At 35.5% G+C, this 19,804-nt stretch overlaps 2 protein-coding genes across 2 annotated transcripts; both read right to left on the minus strand.

The window, feature by feature from the left end:
- Nucleotides 1–9,121: 9,121 nt before the first annotated feature.
- Nucleotides 9,122–10,037, minus strand: LOC145028610 (putative membrane-associated kinase regulator 6). Its single transcript, XM_078977303.1, has one exon. The coding sequence runs from the start codon at nucleotides 9,981–9,983 to the stop codon at nucleotides 9,366–9,368; it is 618 nt and encodes a 205-aa protein (XP_078833429.1). The 5' UTR covers nucleotides 9,984–10,037; the 3' UTR covers nucleotides 9,122–9,365.
- Nucleotides 10,038–11,416: 1,379 nt separating this feature from the next.
- Nucleotides 11,417–14,731, minus strand: LOC145028611 (uncharacterized). The gene is made up of 3 exons (XM_078977304.1): nucleotides 14,181–14,731; nucleotides 12,342–12,488; nucleotides 11,417–12,249 (listed from the first exon to the last, which is right to left on the minus strand). Exons 1-3 carry the CDS (start codon nucleotides 14,334–14,336, stop codon nucleotides 11,509–11,511), a joined length of 1,044 nt encoding a protein of 347 aa, XP_078833430.1. The 5' UTR covers nucleotides 14,337–14,731; the 3' UTR covers nucleotides 11,417–11,508.
- Between the last annotated feature and the right edge of the window lie 5,073 nt (nucleotides 14,732–19,804).

Consider the following 19,804-nt stretch of genomic DNA (forward strand, 5'->3'; position numbering starts at 1 on the left):
TAAATACACGTTGACATGTCATCGTGTATAATGGATACCATTAAATAGTTAACTTCTATTTATTCAAAATCAATATAATGTATAGAATAATATTTAAGCAAACCCTTTTCGGCTTTTCACCTACCAGCACATCGCATCTCCGACGTCCATCTTGACATCTCCGACGTCCATCTTGACATCTCATCTACTGCTTCCATTAAAGATTTGAAGCATTAACCATCGACCTTTATTAAATCCTCAAATCTGAAGAACCATTTCACCATTTTCCACTTTCCAGGAGCCCAGGAATAGGAACTAAGGCCCATTAATCCATTTTTTGTTCCTTTGTAGATCCATGATAGCCGGACTATATCGTATTGGGTTTGTCTTGACCAATTCCCAACACAGTCCCACACAGGCCTTGGACCCTGGTTAAGTGCAGTCTTTCGTAAGTTCCGATCTTGCTTCTACACAATGTCCAAATATAAAGCCCAACTTAGATCTTGCTTCTACCCAATGCTCAACTATTCTTATGCGGAACCGGTTTTGAACCGGATTTGAATATATCCGTTTCGAGTTTATCTTATACGCCGGTTAAGGAGCTAATTCCTTTGAGATTTTGAAACCAGATTTGAGGGCCAAACTTTTTTCTCCGGAAAAATACATGGTTTCGGATCTAATCAATGGGCAAAAAACATTTTTCTTTAACCTTCCATATAGTCGTTATATGACTGCTCTATGGCCTCGTTAACCCTAAAAATGACCAATTTATTAATAGGTTTTGGTGCACTTGGTTTCAACAAGCTCCAAATACGGGAAAAAATCACTATTCTCAACGTTGTTCGCAATATTATACCTTCGACTTAGTTCTCAAATTTTCATTATCAAAATGGCAACCACTCAATCTTTTGTTTCCACTTCTATAAGTACAACTAGATAACTCTAGATCAAAATCTAAACAAATGTCATTACGGTAGAAGTTCGTAAATTTACCGAAACAAAGGTATTTGGTTTAATATCAATTATTGCATCTTGATTCTTGAACGAAGTAGAAGAAAAGTTCGATGTAAAAAAAAATATGGCAAGTTTTATAACCCTACTGAAAACACGACACTGAAATCATTTGATGAAAGCTTAACATCCAAGAAATGCTTCCATTTGACCATTTCGACAACCTTGACTTAAGAAAATTTTCCGAACAAAGCATCAACCACGTTATAATCTGATAACTAGTACTAACCTTAGAAAATATGCAATAAAATTTTGGACCGAACCAAAACAAGAAATGATTTTAGGTTACAAAAATTATACAATACAATTTTTTTATATATGACGTTTGGACTGTTTCTCGTAGGAATATCAATTTGTATCTACGTGTTAATGGACATTGGTACAACCTACAAAGTAGGGTCATGATGAAACAAAATATTGAGTTTGAATTCGTTTAGTTATCTGCGATTCAGTCAAAATTTACATAAAATTTTACATGTGTAATGTCTGTTCCAGGTATCATTTAATTTTCTGAGTTTTTATGGTTTTGTGCTAGGACTCGACGAGTTGGGGAGCTCCAATTTGTCAAGTAGAGATCATTTATGAGGATGCGGAATTTAGATCCTACTCGACGAATCGGAAGGCCCAGACTCGACGAGTAGGCATTGTAAAGGAAAACCATAATTTTCAGGGGTTTGTACCCTATTTAAAGAACTTATGGTTCATTTATAGCCTCTTTCATCGTTCTTACAGTCCAGAGAGAAACCTTAGACACATTTTGGTGCTTTCTTGAGTGTGTGAGAGCCTTGGAGAGTGAAACTTGCGCTTGTTAGAAGGAAACTTGAAGGTTGAAGAGATTGAAGTGAGGAGAGGGCTTTGGATTTGGTATCTACTTGTTGTTAGCATCCATTTGGAGGTAAAAAGTTGCTACCTTGATCTCTCTTTGCTTAGATCTCATCTTATGGAAGAATATGGTCACTTTTGGTGCAAAAATGGTGTCATACTCGGATTTGGACTTGTCATAAGGATATGGTTCCAGATCTGACACCTCTAGGTCTTCACTGACATAAAGTTACTTCCTTTACCTACTCTGAGCCCTTTTCCATGTCCTAAGTGTTGTATGAACCCTAATGTAAGTGTTTTAGCCTTGGGAGGCCTTACATGCAAGTAAAGTTTGTAACTTAACGTGGTAACTACACCATAAGGGGTTGGATTTCTAATTTTGAGCCCTGGATTCCACTAGAAAGTACTGAACACAAAAAGGAATGAAAGGACTCGAAGATGTGCTTAGTCAACTCGACAAGTCAGGTAGGTTTTTCCTGTTTTCGGGATCAGAGTGATTTCGGTGAGCTGACAAAGAGATTTCAGTCAAGAGATCTCGGTTTAGAGTTTTCGACCCTTGGACACCGAAGAACTCGACGAGTCACTCGGGTGACTCGGCGAGTTGACTCGAGATTTTAGTTTTCTAGACTCTGAAGGAACTCGACGAGTTACCAGATGCACTCGACAAGTTAGGTTACCATTGACCTTGACTGTTGACTTGGACTTTGACAAGGGTTGAATTTGAGGGTATTTATGGTATTTCGGGATTTTGACAAGTTAATCACATGATGGTTATAGGCAGTTGAGTTGGAGTTGCGCGTTGGGACTTATCCAGATCATATCTTGTCAGTTCAACATTCTCGAGAGGTGAGTCTCATCACCATACCAATGGTTCGAAGGCACCAGGCTGGCCAATTGTTGTTATGAGTATGATTAGTTGGTTATGAGATATGCGGTATGCTAGTTATTTGTGATACTCGCATGAAAGACCTCGGGGGGTTCCCGAGGCACTTATGTGTAAGACCTTGGAGGGTTTCCATGATATTCTAGTATCTTTGCATGTGCGATTTGTATGTTATTTCTTGGTAGTAAAGACCGTATGGGGGTTCCCACGACAAGATGACTGTGTGGGGGCCGGTGCACTCTCTCTCTCTTTCTCAGGCGGTTTTGTGGGACACTCTAATAATTGAAATAAAATTGTAGATGTTATGAATTTGAAAACAATTGTTCATGAGATTCTGTGGTTTACTGGAAATGTTTTGACTATTTAAAAATGAAAATTTCTTTTGAAAATTTGGGTCGTTACAATATGACTTATGTGTTGTTTGTTTTTTCGAAACAAAAATTTAGGAAGTCGGCGGTGAACCAAACAACTGCAGCATGTAATAAAAAGTTTGTTTGTTTTTTAACCTCTTTAGGCTAATATAATAAACTAAAATTTAAATAAACTAATTCGATAAAACTAAAATAATTTTTCAACACCAAAATTTTAAAAATTCCATTCTTACAACATTTAAATAAAATTCATAACATTTTTTTATAAAAGCATTCAATACTATTAAATAATATTGACACTATTTACAAATAAATGAATTAACATTAAAATTATATTGGTTCAGCTAAATAATGTCCTTGTGTGTTTCTTCAAATTGCTATTGATTTGGAGTTCCTTTACAAAATGTTGATTCAACACTGGGAAGAACATTCTCTTGACTCATGTATGTCCTTGCTTCACATGCTCCACAAATACAAGTGTGAGAGCATAAATACATCACATTTTTACCATAATACTTCTAATTACAAGCATAAATACATCATATTTTTACATTTTTATAAATAAGTTATAGAGATGTGCTAATAGCTTCGTAACAGGCACAAGCAAAGACCGTTTCACCATTTAACCATTTGCATTTGTTACTCGACATGTACTAGGTAAGACCAAATAAAATGTAATTAAGTTAAACATCAATAGTCTCTTAAGCATTTCATCCAGCACCTGTAATGCACAAAATAGTTTCCCTCAAAAATTACTACCACTAGATGTATAAAGATATATCACACTCTTTATGTAACGTCCCAAAAATTATGAGGTAAAAATTTTATTTTTAATTCAACCAAAACACTAATTATTTTTTAGTCAAACATCCATTATCTTTTTTCTAAATATTCAAAAGTACTTTATAAGAAAACAGTTATCAGAGTACAATCTCAAAATCATCATAATGCGGAAACAAGGGTATGCGTTGTGATATTGTCGGACCCTTCCCTTTCGAACCGGAAGTAGCTAAAACCATAACCATAAAAAATTGTAAGAACAAAGCTTAGTGAGTTCCCCCAAAATACCACATACTAAACAAACATACTGCCAAACATATATGGGTGCTTGACTACCCTTTCAGTCTACTTCAAATGGATATTGCCAAGTATATTTTGGTGCATGCCTACCCCTTCGGTCTATTTCACCCGAATACTATCAAGCATATATGGGTGCTTAAAATCCCCTTCGGTTTATTTCAACTAGATACTATCAACCATATCTGGGTGCTTGCAATCCCCTTCGGTCTATTTCACCCCTACTAATACTACATAATATCATAATAGAAATCACAGAGTCATCAAACAAATACAGACATAATTGACAATTGTCACAAAGACAATCATCACACTACAACATAAACTAATGGGTCGGCCTTGGTGCCTTCGACCCACGGATACTCCGAAGGAAGACTCACTTGTAGCTGCTAAAACACTCGAATTAATCTTTGACTGTTGGTTCGGAGAATCCCCGCACTATCCTCAAATGACATCCAATTATTAATTGGTTTCCGACCTAACAAGGGTAAAAGACCATTCTACCCTTTATCTAACTTGGCCTAAATCCAAGGCCCAACTCAACTACTCCGAAGGCCTATATCCTAAATGGTATTCCAAAGCCCAATATGGCTCAATCTTCCAAATGGAGCCTAAAAACCATCATGGGACCAATACCAAGAAAGACCACAGGCTATCCATGGATCAAGGTACGAATTTCAATGTCCCAACAAAGCCTAAACCTTAAAAGGCCCAAAATGACATTTTTTGGAGTATTCCCCGCGTACCAGAATGGTACGCCCTGCGTACTCACCCATGAAGCACAAGGTACAAATTGCTAAAGCATGTCACCCTCATTACGCTGAGTGTACACCTGTACGCCCAGTGTACTCTTCGGAAAGCCAAAACCCCACAAAAGCTCTTAATGGTCTTAACACATAAAGTTGGAAACTTTACACTCATGCATGGATTAAAGGGACTCAAAAGCTCAAAAAGACCTTAATAAAGATCTTAATGCTTGCATGGACCAAAATCTTCCACAAAGATTGCATTTTTATGAACATAGGACCTAAATGGAGCTTAGATCTAGCATCCATTACTTTTGGAGTAGATCAAAAGCTCTTCTTTAACTCAAAAGTCTCCATAAGTGCACAAAATACACCATAACTATATCTAACACCAAAGACCATCAAGGTGAGATATTTTTACCTTAAAATGCTTGCAAATGGGAAAAAGATCCTGGATCTACAAGCTCAAGCTATCTCCTCTAGTGCTCTTCTTCTTCTTATTCTTCACAAACTACCCACAAACACTCTTTCAAGATCAAAACTCACCAAATCACTCTAGGGTTTCGATTCTAGGGTTTAAAGAGATGGAGGCCGAAGATAATAGGCTATGGTGTTGAGTTAAGGAGCTTAAATACGGTCCAAGACCCTAAATTAGGGTTTGGATCAGACTGGAGTACGCTATGCGTAACTCTGGTACGCCCAGCGTACTCCAAGGAGTGCTCGCGACCCCCTTGTCTAGTACCCCCCACGTACTAGGCGGACCCTCAATCCTTCAAACTTCTGAATGCCATATATTCCCCGTTCTAAGCCCGATTTCTACTATTCATATATCCACGGAAAGGTAACAAGAAGCTCTACACTTCTATCAACTCATCCTTGCCTTAAACTTATCGAACTAAAATCTAAAATTCATAAAAAGCCCGAACTCACACTTTAGCGATATACCCCTTGGTTCTAAAACACAAATCGAACTCTCGGATCATCCAAATTACATTACCCGCTGAAAAGGAGAGTTTATTCAAAGTTTTAAAGAAAACACAAAAACATAATTGCTTGGAGAATTACCGACATCAAAGAAATAAGTCCTTCTTATTGCTCACATAAGATCACTATCGAAGAAGACGCAAAGCTGGTTGTACAACACCAGAGAATACTTAACCCGAATATGCAAGGAGTGGTCAATTTGGATTTTTTGATGAAAAATATATGGATCTCAAAAACCTTGATAGCCATGGCATGGTATGCGACATCCCCTATTTTTCAGAACAAAAAAAAAATTTCTTTACACTTAAAAAAAAAGCATATTATTGTTGTTTGCAGTAAATCCCAGTATAATAAAACATTTTGCAGAAATTGTTTCATTTAATTAAAATATCTTTGAGTAAAGATGTTGTTTCAAAATACACAAACTCTCAGGATGTTATAATCAATACATAACATTGTTACAACGTAAAGACCTAATGGTCATGAACACTATTGCAGGTTATCTTTTAATCACTCGACATCCTAAACAAGTTCCAATGGCTTTAACCCTATTACATGTTATGCATATAAATTGGGTGTGTCAGGTGGGGAAACCCAGTGAGCCACATAGGGTTTTCAATCCCATAATATTATTATAATAATAAATTGTAATTATCAAACCTGCAAAACCAAATGTTACCAAACAATATAGATATATCCCTCAACTTAGATATCGATAAAACATTACACCCATTCATATGCATCCCAACCGATTCTCACAAATTCTAGTCCATGATTATCAACTTGCCTGATGAATCATTGAGAATAATGGTTTGACTACACATCTAGGGGATTCCTTGGCTGGTATATGTCGTAAAGGCACTTGAGCCATCAGAGTATTTGATGAATATGATATCTCATTTCATCTACGCCTGTAGGTTATGATCCCACACTAGCAACGTAATTCACAAGACCATCTAAAATGATCAAGTGTTGTTATCTTACTTTGGGAGATAACCAGACATATTGTTATACCATTTCGGTCATCCAAAAGAATACTTTATTATACTCTAGTACGTATTTGGTACCATCAACACTTGATAATGTCATAGAACAAGTTCTACTCTCCTTTCCTATTTCTCACACCCTTAATATGATACCACCCAAAATCCAAACTTAACTGAACTAAGCATCCCTTTAAGTCCTAATGTATAACTAGACAAGATTACAAACCTGTAATCAACACAATTTTATGTCTATGTAATATTTTTACAATATAGGGTGTAACTAAACACTCTTTTAATTTAATTCGAACTAAGCAACCTTTATAAATCTTAGTTTATTATTAAGTAAGACTATAATGCTTATAATGGATTTCCAAACCATTTTCATGTTTACACCGTACTATCGCAATGGAGTATACAACTATTATTTTATCCAACTTAACTAGATTTAAATTTATTTTTTATATGTCTTAGTTTTAAACTTAGACAATACTAACTCTGTATAATTTTAGCACATGGTATCTGATATTTTTATGTATAGTAATCTTTTAAGTAATAATACCTATTTTTAAGATTATCATCTAATAACATCGTATTAAAATCATGTTCTTGAAAGTAACCATACGCTTACTTGATATAGGTGGAAGACTCACGGAAAAATTAGATCATTGACTGACATTTCAAATTTCATTTTTAAAACGACCTAAACACAAATATTACTATGTCTTAGTATTTATTCGTATTTATAAAGTTAAATTGTTATAATGTTTGTTATCATATTTATTAATAATCCCAAAAGAACATTAACATATAGTTGATAATAAACAACATGGTAAGATCGTAGCAGTTGTAGGATCTGTTTGACATATAAATATATTATTTGGAAAATTCACTTTAAACACCTCATTGATCTTGCATTGATATCATTCTCGTAAATAGACCAGTCAGTATAACGATTGGTATTATTGATAAATCTTATTTGTAAGTTCATAGTAACGTTTACGAACTAAAACAATACCACAACTTACAAGTTGTTTGACGAAAAAACGGACATTACGCGAGCAAAACTTTGAAACCGAAAGCTCTATTTCTCAAGGCTTTCTAGTGCTCCAAAGCTTCACGAACATAGAATATATTCCAGATTTTTTTTGGATTTTCTCATACTCTAAATTGATCATCGGATTCGTTGGATCTCTCAATAACACAAACAATAGTGTACTTTCTGTGTTTCAGATTTAGAAGTGGCTTGACTTTAAACTATCAGTTTTGGATTATCTCAAATCTGATTTCGTGATACCCCCCGCCCCCCCCCCCCCGCGACTATATGATCGAAATCACAGATTTTAGAAAGTGATTGTAATCATGATCCTACAATTATTCAAGTATATATTGATATTCTTAGACCCAAAATCTAACATATTTTTATTTGACAATCCTTCAATATAATTTTCTTTGAAAATATTCTCTCAAAAACACCTAAAGTATACTTTATTAAAGATGAAAATGATGAAATACCTTATATACTTTAGGCTTTATTTCGAGTCTTTTTATTTGACGATATAAGTTAGACAATCTTTTCAATGCACTTCCGCCTCAGCCCTCAAGTTGGAAATGAATTGGATTCCGGTATGTTTAAGAATAATGGATTAAGTTTCGGTTATTTTATACACATCCTGCAATGTCAACTGCATTGTTGATCCGATAGTACATTTGTTGAATAGATATCATCCAAGAAGTGATTTTGTTATGTTTGGATCGTATTTATGTATATATATTTTTTCCCTTTTAATTATTTCTATCATTAGACTTTACACTGTAGAGAGATAACAAATAAAAGATAACGAATTTTGGCACATTAGTCGACCAAAAACGTTGCAATACAGCTTTTCTATGGTTGTATCTTTCTATCACATTTTGTCATTGTCGATTTCAATTATGTGCCCCCATGAGTGGTCTCGCTCTAAATAAGGTTAAAAATGTAGTCACGTGATTTGCGTGTGGTCCTATCCAATCTTTGCTTAGTTGTTTTGCTTTGGTGGGACAAACGAATCTACTATTATTATCTACTTCCATAACCTTAAAAACAATTTTAAATCGTAACAAAACTTAATCATGACCCTATAATCCATTTCTTATAATATATATATATATATATATATATATATATATATATATATATATATATATATATATATATATATATATATATATATATCAAAAGAAAGCTCACATTTTTTTAGTTTGTAGGTGATGTCACAATTCACGTCTGAATCTTTCATAATAAGATAAAACAAGAAAATAGCCTTTAGGTTTAGTGCTTTACAATTTTGGCCAAACGATATCAAGTTAAAACATATGACCAACAATACATGTGATGCAAATATGCAATCATTGGTATGATACAATGTAACATTTTTTTGCCACATGAAGGCATTAATTCATTTTTCCTTTAATGTACTATCAATGAGACTTTACAAAATTAACTACATAGAAACACATCATCAAATTCTCAATTCATACCAATGGTTCTCTTGCAATGGACAACCGCCTCATGAATCGAGCTCTCAGAGTCGCAAGATCTTCGACGGTTATCTACCCAACACGCACCACTTGTCCTGGGACCAGGACCGGGACCGTAAGCAGACGAACATTCCCAGTTCTCAACTCCTTGTACCCTACTACTATCTGACCTCCCCCGTCTCAGTCTACACCAAATCGGTTGAACCAAATCCATGTATTTTTGTATGATTCTTTTCGGGAGTCGGTTACACCTACGTAGCATCATAGAACGGCTTTTACGAAGACGATTGTTGTCTTGAATGGTGGGATAGAGAGGTGAATTGGGAACCGAGCCGGATGGGCCATGTGATTTCATGGGAAGCAAGGTCCCGTTTGAAATGAGCTTATCGGCATGGACAAGTGTTGAAGGCGCTTGCGATGTTGGAAAATCAAAACCAGAATCAGAATCTGGACGAACGAGGAATCTTTTGGAGGGCGTGAGGTTAGGATCCATTTCAATGAAGGAAGCCTCATCAAATGAGACTCTAAAGGAGCAATTCGGGCTAATGAGAGTTGAGATTGGGTTTGGGTTTGGATTTGATAACCAAGTTGGTTGTGAAGCTTCCATGAATTGTGAATGGAAATGATTCAAATTTGAAAGAATAATAGTGCATATGTTTATTAGGCGTCTTGAACTTATATATATATATATATATAACAAGAAGAAGGACACAATTATGAAGTGGTCCTTGCTACCATGAAATAAGAGGAATGTAAACGACAAATGTTAACCCTACACATGATGTAATGTCGCATGTTATGTTTTTAGTATTGGAAAAGAGGAGGCATTGGTCCCCTTACCTTGCCTATTTTTATTTCAAACACTTGTAGAAGAAAATACCCTATATAGACTCTAGGCTCTAGTGAGTGGTGGCATATATCATAAACCAAACCATAGTGCATAGGTAGGTTAGGTGGCAGGAGGTATTGAATTCCCATTGCAAATTGAATAAACGACTTGTATCAAAACGACTTGTATCAAAATATGTTTAGATCATAAATCTGAAACTCTAGTATATTCAAAGATATGTTGAGTTGAATCATTATTACTATTTCTTTGTACTCTTTTCAACTTTATAGATAACATATAAAGTTATATATATACAGCCATATTTAGATCGTAAATCTGAAACTCTGGTATATTCAAAGATATGTTAAGTTGAATCATTATTACTTTTTCTTTATACTCTTTTCAACTTTATAGATAACATAGAAAGTTAGCTATATATACAGCCTTTGACCGATTCTTTGGTGGCTATTTTCTGTTTTAGCCATTACATACAATCCAAATCCATTTACTTTTAGGCAAATGCGTCAAAACTACGATTTACTGTAGTGAAAATGATTTATAGTTTTGGTATGTTCTAACAAGTAACAAGCTTGTTTTAGTAAAACTTTATGAAACGAATGATTTGAATCGAGCATTATTTATTTAAAATATATAGATATTTAAAGGCAAGGGACTAGTGAGGTCCAACAATCATAATTCATAAATTTTATTTCTCATTACAACTCACCAGTCACAATTCACATCATATAATGATTGAGCCTATGAGCCTATCCATGTAACTTTTAAACGACCAAACCAAGTAGAACGTAGGTATCTATTGAATGCCTACCTAGACACTAGACACTAGACACTCGACAATAGACCTATCGCATGTGATCCATTACACATTCTAAACCACAATAACCCGGACCCCACAAAGGAGGAAATCTTTAATTCTAGAAAATAATACTGGTGTGGCTAAAGAATTGAATCAAAACTTATTTACATTAAATTATAATATATTCTCAACCAACCCTAAAGAAACAAAAACAACCGACATTGGTCCCCTCAGCTGTCGGGGAAAGAAACTGACATCAAGTATGGGAGGAATGGCGGTAAACAGAAGCAGAAAATGACTCTCAACACCAAGCCAAAACCAGATTCATGTTCCAGACAACTACATTCATCTTCTTTTCATATACAGCCCATCCTTAATGTTCAGACTGTGACAATTGACTCCGAATGACAAAATTTGAATTATTAAACCAAATATTGTGTATTTGTACAATTAATAGTAGTAATTATAATTATAATGGGGTGGGTGTCACTTCATAAGATCTATGAATACAAAGGCATTCCAAAGGCTATGTAAGAGCATAGAAGGCAACAAGTTTCTAGATCGTGCAAAAACAGCACCCATAACAATCCCAAGAAACACAAGTGGCAACATTCTGTGCATGTTAAAATGCGCGAATGCAAAAGCTAAAGAAGTCACAATTACGGAGCACCAAACAGGCATATATCTTGTTAAAGAAGGCAAAAGAAACCCTCTAAACAAAACCTCCTCCCAAACGGGCGCACAGACCGACACCACAACCGCATAAACCGCCATCGCGACCGGGTCCCGCGCAAGGATCGACCGTTCCACGTTTGAGACGGTGACGGGGGCAGGGGGGAGCATTGGGAAGAGATTGAGGTTGACTTGTGAGAGACGGTTGACTAAAGGGAACATGAGGCAGCCTAAGGCCACATCCAGCTGCCAGTTGCCTTTGAGGCTGAATTTGAACCAATTGGGTGAAAGCGGACGGAATGGGGCGAGGCAGGAATGAAGGATTCCGATTCCAGCGATGCCTTCGGCTACATCGGTTAAGAGGCTGTAGAATGCTTGGCCTCTGAAAGTTAAGGCGTCTTTTCTGAAACCGGATGTATGAGCCAGAAATGGAATAATCCATGAGCCTACAAACCAAAAAGAGGCCATCCATAGGAGCATTACTTGAACAATGGTCTTGCCTGTCCATGGCACTGTCCATTCTTTTGCTTCTGCTTCTGCTTCTGCCCTAAATATCTGAAAACAACATGAAATTGCATTGTAATTGTAATGTAATGTTTCCTTTTCTCTTGATTATTGAGAAAGGGATATTGATGTTAAATAATTACCCGTCTAAGGTTTAATAGCCAACCATGGTTCACATTTGGTTGATTTGATTCCGGTTCTGGTTCCATTGGCGAAGAATCTTCTTCAGTCTTAAGAATGTTATGATTCAAAGAAGACTTGTCATCTTTAAAGCATAAAAACCTCCAGTTCTACACGATAACATCATAAATTATCAGTTTAAAGGAAATAAATAAATAAATAAATAAAAGTTGTTGCTCATTGGTTGCTTTATACAAGGAGATGCGTTTGTAATGATAATTCTGGGATTGTTTTGAAGAAAATGTTGCGTGTACTACTATAACACCCGGATTCAAGCAAGGGTTAGATATTTTATCCTTATTAATTTCATTTTCATTTTTTATCAAATAATTAGTTGGTAAATATCAGGTGTATAGGTGCTACATGAGAATGAAGATGTTGGAGGTTTCAAATATAGGAAATTAAGGTGTGTAGCTTTTACCTGACCTGTTGTCATTTCACTAGACTTTGGACTATAATTTCGAATTTGTGAGGTTATAAGGGCCTAAGGGGTACAAAGTATAAATTAGAAACACCTAATGCGAGAAATAGGCCAGCTCGGGGGGAGGGGGATCCAGACAAATTCCAAGTTTAGAGGGCCAAATGTGTAGAGAATGAAACTTAAACGAGAGGCTAGACCCTATAGTTTACCAAGCATTCCTTCAAATTGCTTTTGAGAAAGAAAGAGGAGAGAAACCACAGAATCAGTGAAAGAGATCTGAACTTGAGCATTAGGGATTGAATTAGGTTGATATTCCTCCTTATCAATTCCATCAAAAGAGGTCATTCATGGTAACATTTTTCCCTGTAAGTGTTTGGTTTGAGTTTTTGAGGTTCATCCTTTTTTCTTATAAACAAATTTAGATGGGCCAATTGATGTTGTTAAGGTGTTAGGACATAGACTCTAATGCCTTATGTCCATTTAAGTGAAGAAAAAACATTGAAAGTGGTCAACTTGGTGAGATTTGAGCTTAAAATGATGAAGATTAAATTAATTGACAAATTCGAATCTGATAGTTAATAGGAGTAAATTATGTGCTAGAACGTTGTTTCTAACACATTATATCAATCCTAAATCATTAAAAGTCATTCCCCAGGTGCTTGGATCGAATTACATTTACTTGTCATTTCACATAATTAAATGTGCATTTCTATTGGTTGTTGATGAGAACATCTTTTGAAAGTACTATCTCTTGAAGAGATATATTCTTTTAGTTTAAAGCATGATCATTTTTCAACTTTCATCTATTCGCATGAGTCATGGGTGGTTGACTAGCACATTTTAGAGCATCTCCCACCATTTCGTTTAAACATGTGCTAAGTGAAGATAAAAGCTATGAAAAAGAGCATGTCCCTGGAAGTAGGTTAGAGTTAGTATCTTTGTTACCCCTAATAATCCCTATTTTGAGTTTAATGGACTTGACCTTTATTAAAATTTTATTGAAGCTTACTGCTACAGAGGTTTCTTATTATAATCATACTTGGGTTTGCATCTTATATCTGATCTTAAGAAGTCATTAAGTCAATGGTAAGTATGTTTCTTGTTTCATGGAGTTAAGTTATTACGCAAACATATTTGTCTCAGAAGAAATATGTTGAACAGACTATGAATACATTCAATATGGTTTGGATTATATTTATGGTTCATTGAGAAAACCAATATATTTATGGTTCATTAAGTCAATGGTAAGTATGTTTCTTGCTACTACAAATCGAGTCATGGTTTGGATTATATTTATGGTTCATAGAGAAAACCAATATACACTACATCAGTTCCGATCAGGATTTAATTAATAGATTAAAATTTGTGAGTTTCAACTTACATTTCTCAAACACCTTGAAGAAAACGAAGATGCTAAAAGGCGAGCGGTTCCAGTAAGTGAACTATTGGTGTTATATACTTTAGACTTAGCTCTGGCTGTTGAAGGAAGCGATGGGCAAAGAGAAATTGGTTGGCAGAAAGGTGATGTGGTGGACATGGTGATGGGGCTCTGCCGGAGATTGTTGCTGCTGATGCATCAGAGGCGGCTTTAAACCCTAGCGAGGTCGTTCACACATGTTGAAGGGGTTGCGACGACAGAGGTGAAGGATTAGTCTGGGTTTTAGGTTAATGAAGGAGGAGATAGGTTGGTGGCGGCGGGGAGGAGAAGAAAGCTCCGACGAAGGCGAGAAAGATGGAGCAAGGAAGAAGGAAAGGGTAAGAAGACATCATGGTGTGGTATTGGTGGTGTTTGTTCGAATGTTCTAGAAACTCGCGACTCCTAGATGGCCAAAAACTGCAAACGTTATCTCATCAGCACGTTTATCCGTGAATAAGAGGGAAAATGCAGAGAATTTGGTCAAACATTCGATTAAGAGGTTCACAAAAGCTGGAAATCGAAATGAAACTTTTGGGTTGTACGTGGAAATATAAGGCTATCCGGTGTGGGAATGTAATCAAGCGTGAGTTTCCTATGTGGCATCTTGGCACACCAATCCACTGGTGAACACCGCCCCATAGGTTAGTGGGTTGCGTGTGGAGTGGGTTGTAGTGGTGTTAAAGATGCATGAAGACACCCAATCAAAAGCCGTGAGTTTCATTTTCTCTCATCTTTTTTATACCTTCACTACCAACCCACTGATGAACACCATTTCCACAACCTAGTGGGTTGGTTGTGAAATGCTAAAATGTTTACGTGGCGCTGAATTGGCTGGTGGTTTGGTTGTAACCACTCCTCACAGCCTAAAGGCTGATGGTAGAAACATTTTTAAATAAGTTTTGATAGGCTTAGCAAAAGCGAAACCAAAAACCTAAACCCGCAAAAACCAATAAAAACTAAACCGAAAAACCAAAATCGAACCCAAACTATCAGTTATGGTTTAGATTTTTCAAAACCAATAATTTTGATTTGGGTTCAATTTTCGGTTTAAAACCAACCCACTAACACCGACCAAATGGGTTAAAAACCAACTCAAACCAAAGAAAGTGACCCAATGTATATCATTAATTATTTAATTACTTAATATATTTTTAATAAATGTTTTATGTTTTATTAAAACAATAAATATAGAAAAGTTTCAAAACTTCAACCTTATTGCTAACGTTCATCTCATCTCATCTTATTCTTTCATCTTTTCACATACACGATCACAAGTGCATTAGGAAGACACGATCACAACTATATTAGGAAGGCACGAATCATATCCCCAAGTCAATAAATCACCTAGTTGATCCATGACTAAGACGCAAACAAGATAAAGGCTTTCTTCTCTCGCTTATAGGCTCTCGAGTCTCAACACAAAGAATATGACGATGCACCGAATATGTTTAATTTTATTGAGAATTGTTGGAAGATGGGTTGAAACTTAAAACACGTGAGTTTAAACCCAAAACCCATGTTTTGAACCCAAAAATCGAATAAACCGACCCATAAACCCAAAAACTGAACCCAATGGGTTTCAAAAGCCAAAAAACAAAATTATCGGTTTGAGTTCGTTTTCACCTCACAACCAACACAAACCGACCACTAATTTTTGGCATGAAAGTGGAAAAAACAAGAGGTTTGTAGACCATGTCTAAGAATCGAATTTGTTAATTAACAATGGGAAAAAATTAGTTTGAAATTTTTTTATAATCATTTTAACTTTTAATAGTTTCTTTATTGAACTTTTTTCTTCTAAAATATGTCATGGATCCTCTAATAAACTTAATTTTCTAAATTTTATTCTTTGTGTACATATTCATTCATCGAAAGTATCTTTTTGTACGCGATATACTATTATTGACTTGAGAGTGTATGTTAATGCTTATTTGACATCTTTGGCAGCATCTACGACTATGAGTTTTTGGTCATCTTTTCCGACCAAAATCATTTTTTTAAGAAAAAACAGATCCAAAGCCACACACACAAACACCATTTTTATTGGAATCCACCGAGCACGGGAACACATAGACGCACATACGCCCTTTTGTTACTAGAATTGACCACGACACACACTCACACTTAGGGTTGTAAACGAACCAAACGAACACGAACAGAGGCTTGTTCGTGTTTGTTTGTTTAATTTTAACCGAACAACAAACGAACACGAACAACTAAACGAAAATACTTTTTATGTTCGTGTTCGTTTGTTAAACAATTTAGTGTGTTCGTGTTTGTTTATGTTCGATCGTTTAGTTGATAAACGAACATAAATGAACACAAAGTCAAACGAACTTAAACGAAAAACAAACACAAACAAACTTAAACGAACATAAATAAACAACCATGAACTTAAGCGAAAACAAATATGTGTTCAACATTTCCATACAATAATAACGTTCTACTGAGTTGTTCGACAAAAATATAACACTACAATAAAGTTTTAATTAGTTGTTTGTCATTCCATACAAAAAATAACCAAATAATACTTCAAAAAGACAAAATCATTTCCCTTCTAGCCAATCCTTCAATAAACAAACGAACGTAAACAAACATAAACGAACGTAATTGAACAAACGTAAACGAACGTTCACGAACATAAACGAACGAACAAGAGCATTGTTCGTGTTCGTTCGTTTAACTAAACGAACCAGATATCTTGTTCATGTTCGTTCGTTTACTAAATAAACGAACATAAACGAACGTCCCACCGAACGGTTTATGAACGTCGCCGAACGTTCAGTTCGTTTACAACCCTACTCACACTCATGTTTTGTTTTTAGAAGAATGTTTTCAAACATCAATTATTCGTGCCTAACAACAAGGATGTTCTTGATATTGAAGCTAAATCAATTGATAATTTGGAGTTCTCTTTATTTAAATGTTTTATGTGTTTTGGGGTTCAATTACGCCTCTCTATAAATAAATTGAAGCAAAATCAATTGATAATTTGAAGTAAATCGCTTATGTCAGCTTCTGATTGATTATGTTTGAACCTGGAAAACCCTTTATGGGTATTTTTAGCATGAGTTCAATGTATGTAGGCATATGTGTTCTAACCTTTTCGTTATTTTCTAAATTTATGGTAGATGCGAAATCACAGTTCTTACCTTTAGTCGGATAGAATGGTCGAAATATAACATTGCAATTGAAAGAAATAGGAGTAAGATTATGTAATAAACATATCAGTCAAAGTTCATTGTTATTTCTAACATTTAATCTAAACGTAAGAATGAATTCTACCTCATTAATCCATCAATAGAAAATGAAATTATGTTCTGAACTAACTAATACATTTGAGTTGAATTATATTTATACAAAACTATAATATATATATATATATATATATATATATATATATATATATATATATATATATATATATTGCGAAAATTACATGGATTTCGGGTTCCACCAAATAACTTGCTTAAGAAAAACAATTTCCAAATGCAAGCCACATTGCTAAAGCACCTCCAACTCTCCAAGCACCGTGAGAAAAATAAAAACATTGAAGTAAAACATATATTGAAAATTTTGATCACTTAAGTAAAAAAAATTGAACAAAATTACCATCATACATGTGCACATCACAACCCAGTTAACATTTTCAATTCTCTTCCTCCTATCAATTCTACTTGGTTTGTGATCATCAGAAGGAGGAGTAGCTATCAATTGAGTAATATGAATACACTTAACAAAAAAATAACTAGAACATTTATAGGAAAGGAAAAAATATGCTATCCAAAAATTACCTCTTCCTTCCTTTGATATGACAGTTCAAGAATCTCCAACTTTAGCAACATACATATGATTGCCTACTAAAATTGTTGTTAAGGAAATATAATTATCATCACAGGGCATAACCACCATCCAATAACATAAATCAGACAAAACATTCAGCTAATTAAGGAATCAAGAGTTTAGAAAGTGGTGGCATGCCAAGTTAGAATGACAATGGGTCTTGTCCTGTATGTTGGGCATACATGGCATGTACACTGAGCGTACTAGGCTTAAAATAGTCGCGGTGTTTCTCCCTCGTACGTTGGGCATGCCTGGAGTACGGTGGGTGTAAGCGAGGCAGGGTCAAACCCTAATTTTTGGGTCTTGGACCATATTTAAAGACCTTAACTTATTGGAAACCCTTCTTATCTTTTGCCTCCATCCTCTAAAGCAGTTCCCTCGAAACTCTAGTCATATTTTTGAGATTCTTGAGCCCTTTGAGTGATTTGGAGTGTTCTTGGTACATATTAGAAAAGAATGAGTTCATTGGATAAGTGTTGGTTGTCTTGGAGCTTGTAGATCTAGACCTTATTCACCTTGATTTTTCTTCTGGATGTATAAAGCTTCAATCTTGATGGTTATTTTATGTAGATCTAGTTTTAGGATATATTATGAACTTGTTTTGGTCCAATGTATTGGATCTTGTGAGTAGAAGTTGCTCCATAACCTCCAAGTCTCATTTCTAGTCATTTTTTAGGTCATTAAGTCATAAAAATCAAATCTTGATGGGTATATCTCTTCCATGCATGATTTAATGGTCTTTTGGTGAAGTTATGAATCTAGGGCTTTGGTTTAGGCTCCATTAAGCCATGCAAAGTCTTAAAGCTAGGAACTTTATAACTTAATACGTCCCTTAGAGTTAGATATGTGATTTGGATGTTTTTGGGCTTAAGCATTAAGATCTTAAAATTGAGTCCGGGCAATAGTGAGTTACGTTGGGCGTACCCTCGTGGTATGTTGCACGTAATGGGTTTCATCCCGTTACCCTCTCTTCGAACATGCGGTATGTTGGGCGTACAGTGTTCGTATGCGGAGGGTACTCACCAGAAGCCTTTATGGGCCATTTTGGACTTTAGGTCATTTTAGTTTGGGCCATGATTAATTGGGCCAAGTATAGGAAGGGTAAAATAGTCCTTTACCCCTTAGCATGATAGAATATGATGAGGTTATTATTTTAATTATTGATTAGGGGTGATTTTGGATATGTTCGAGGAGCCTTGTGGAAGCGGTGCTTGTATGATTCAGTTATCATCAATTTGAGGTAAGTCTTCTCACAATGTTTTGGCAGGTTAAAGGCACCAACGCCGACCCATTGATTATTGTTATTAGAATGTTAGTTGTTTGTGTGACTCTTGCATGTATTGTATGTGTTTGTATGTATACCAGGCGAGGCCTGATGAGTGTGTTAGGAGGGGCCCATCGCATGTTACAGATAGATCTATACTGGGCGGGGCCTAATGTCGGGGGAGGCCTGATGGATATCGGGCGAGGCCCATTGTATGTATAGTATGTGGTATTTTGGGGAAACTCACTAAGCTTAGTGCTTACAGTTTAAGTTTATGTTTAGGTACTGTCACAACTAGAAATTTTTATGTCTTGTAATCATTACACTCAAGTAAAATGTTGAATCAAAACTTAAGAGCGTGTATGATGCTTACTATATGACATCAAAATTTTCAATCAAATACACCATAAAAGTAATTCAAATAGTCAACAAGCAATTGGAAACCCTAGAAGTTCTTGTTTAGGTCCATTTTTGGACTAGG

The sequence above is a fragment of the Lactuca saligna genome, chromosome 2 (genome assembly GCF_052625555.1).
Source record: "Lactuca saligna cultivar CGN05327 chromosome 2, ASM5262555v1, whole genome shotgun sequence".
NCBI classification, from domain to species: Eukaryota; Viridiplantae; Streptophyta; class Magnoliopsida; order Asterales; family Asteraceae; genus Lactuca; species Lactuca saligna.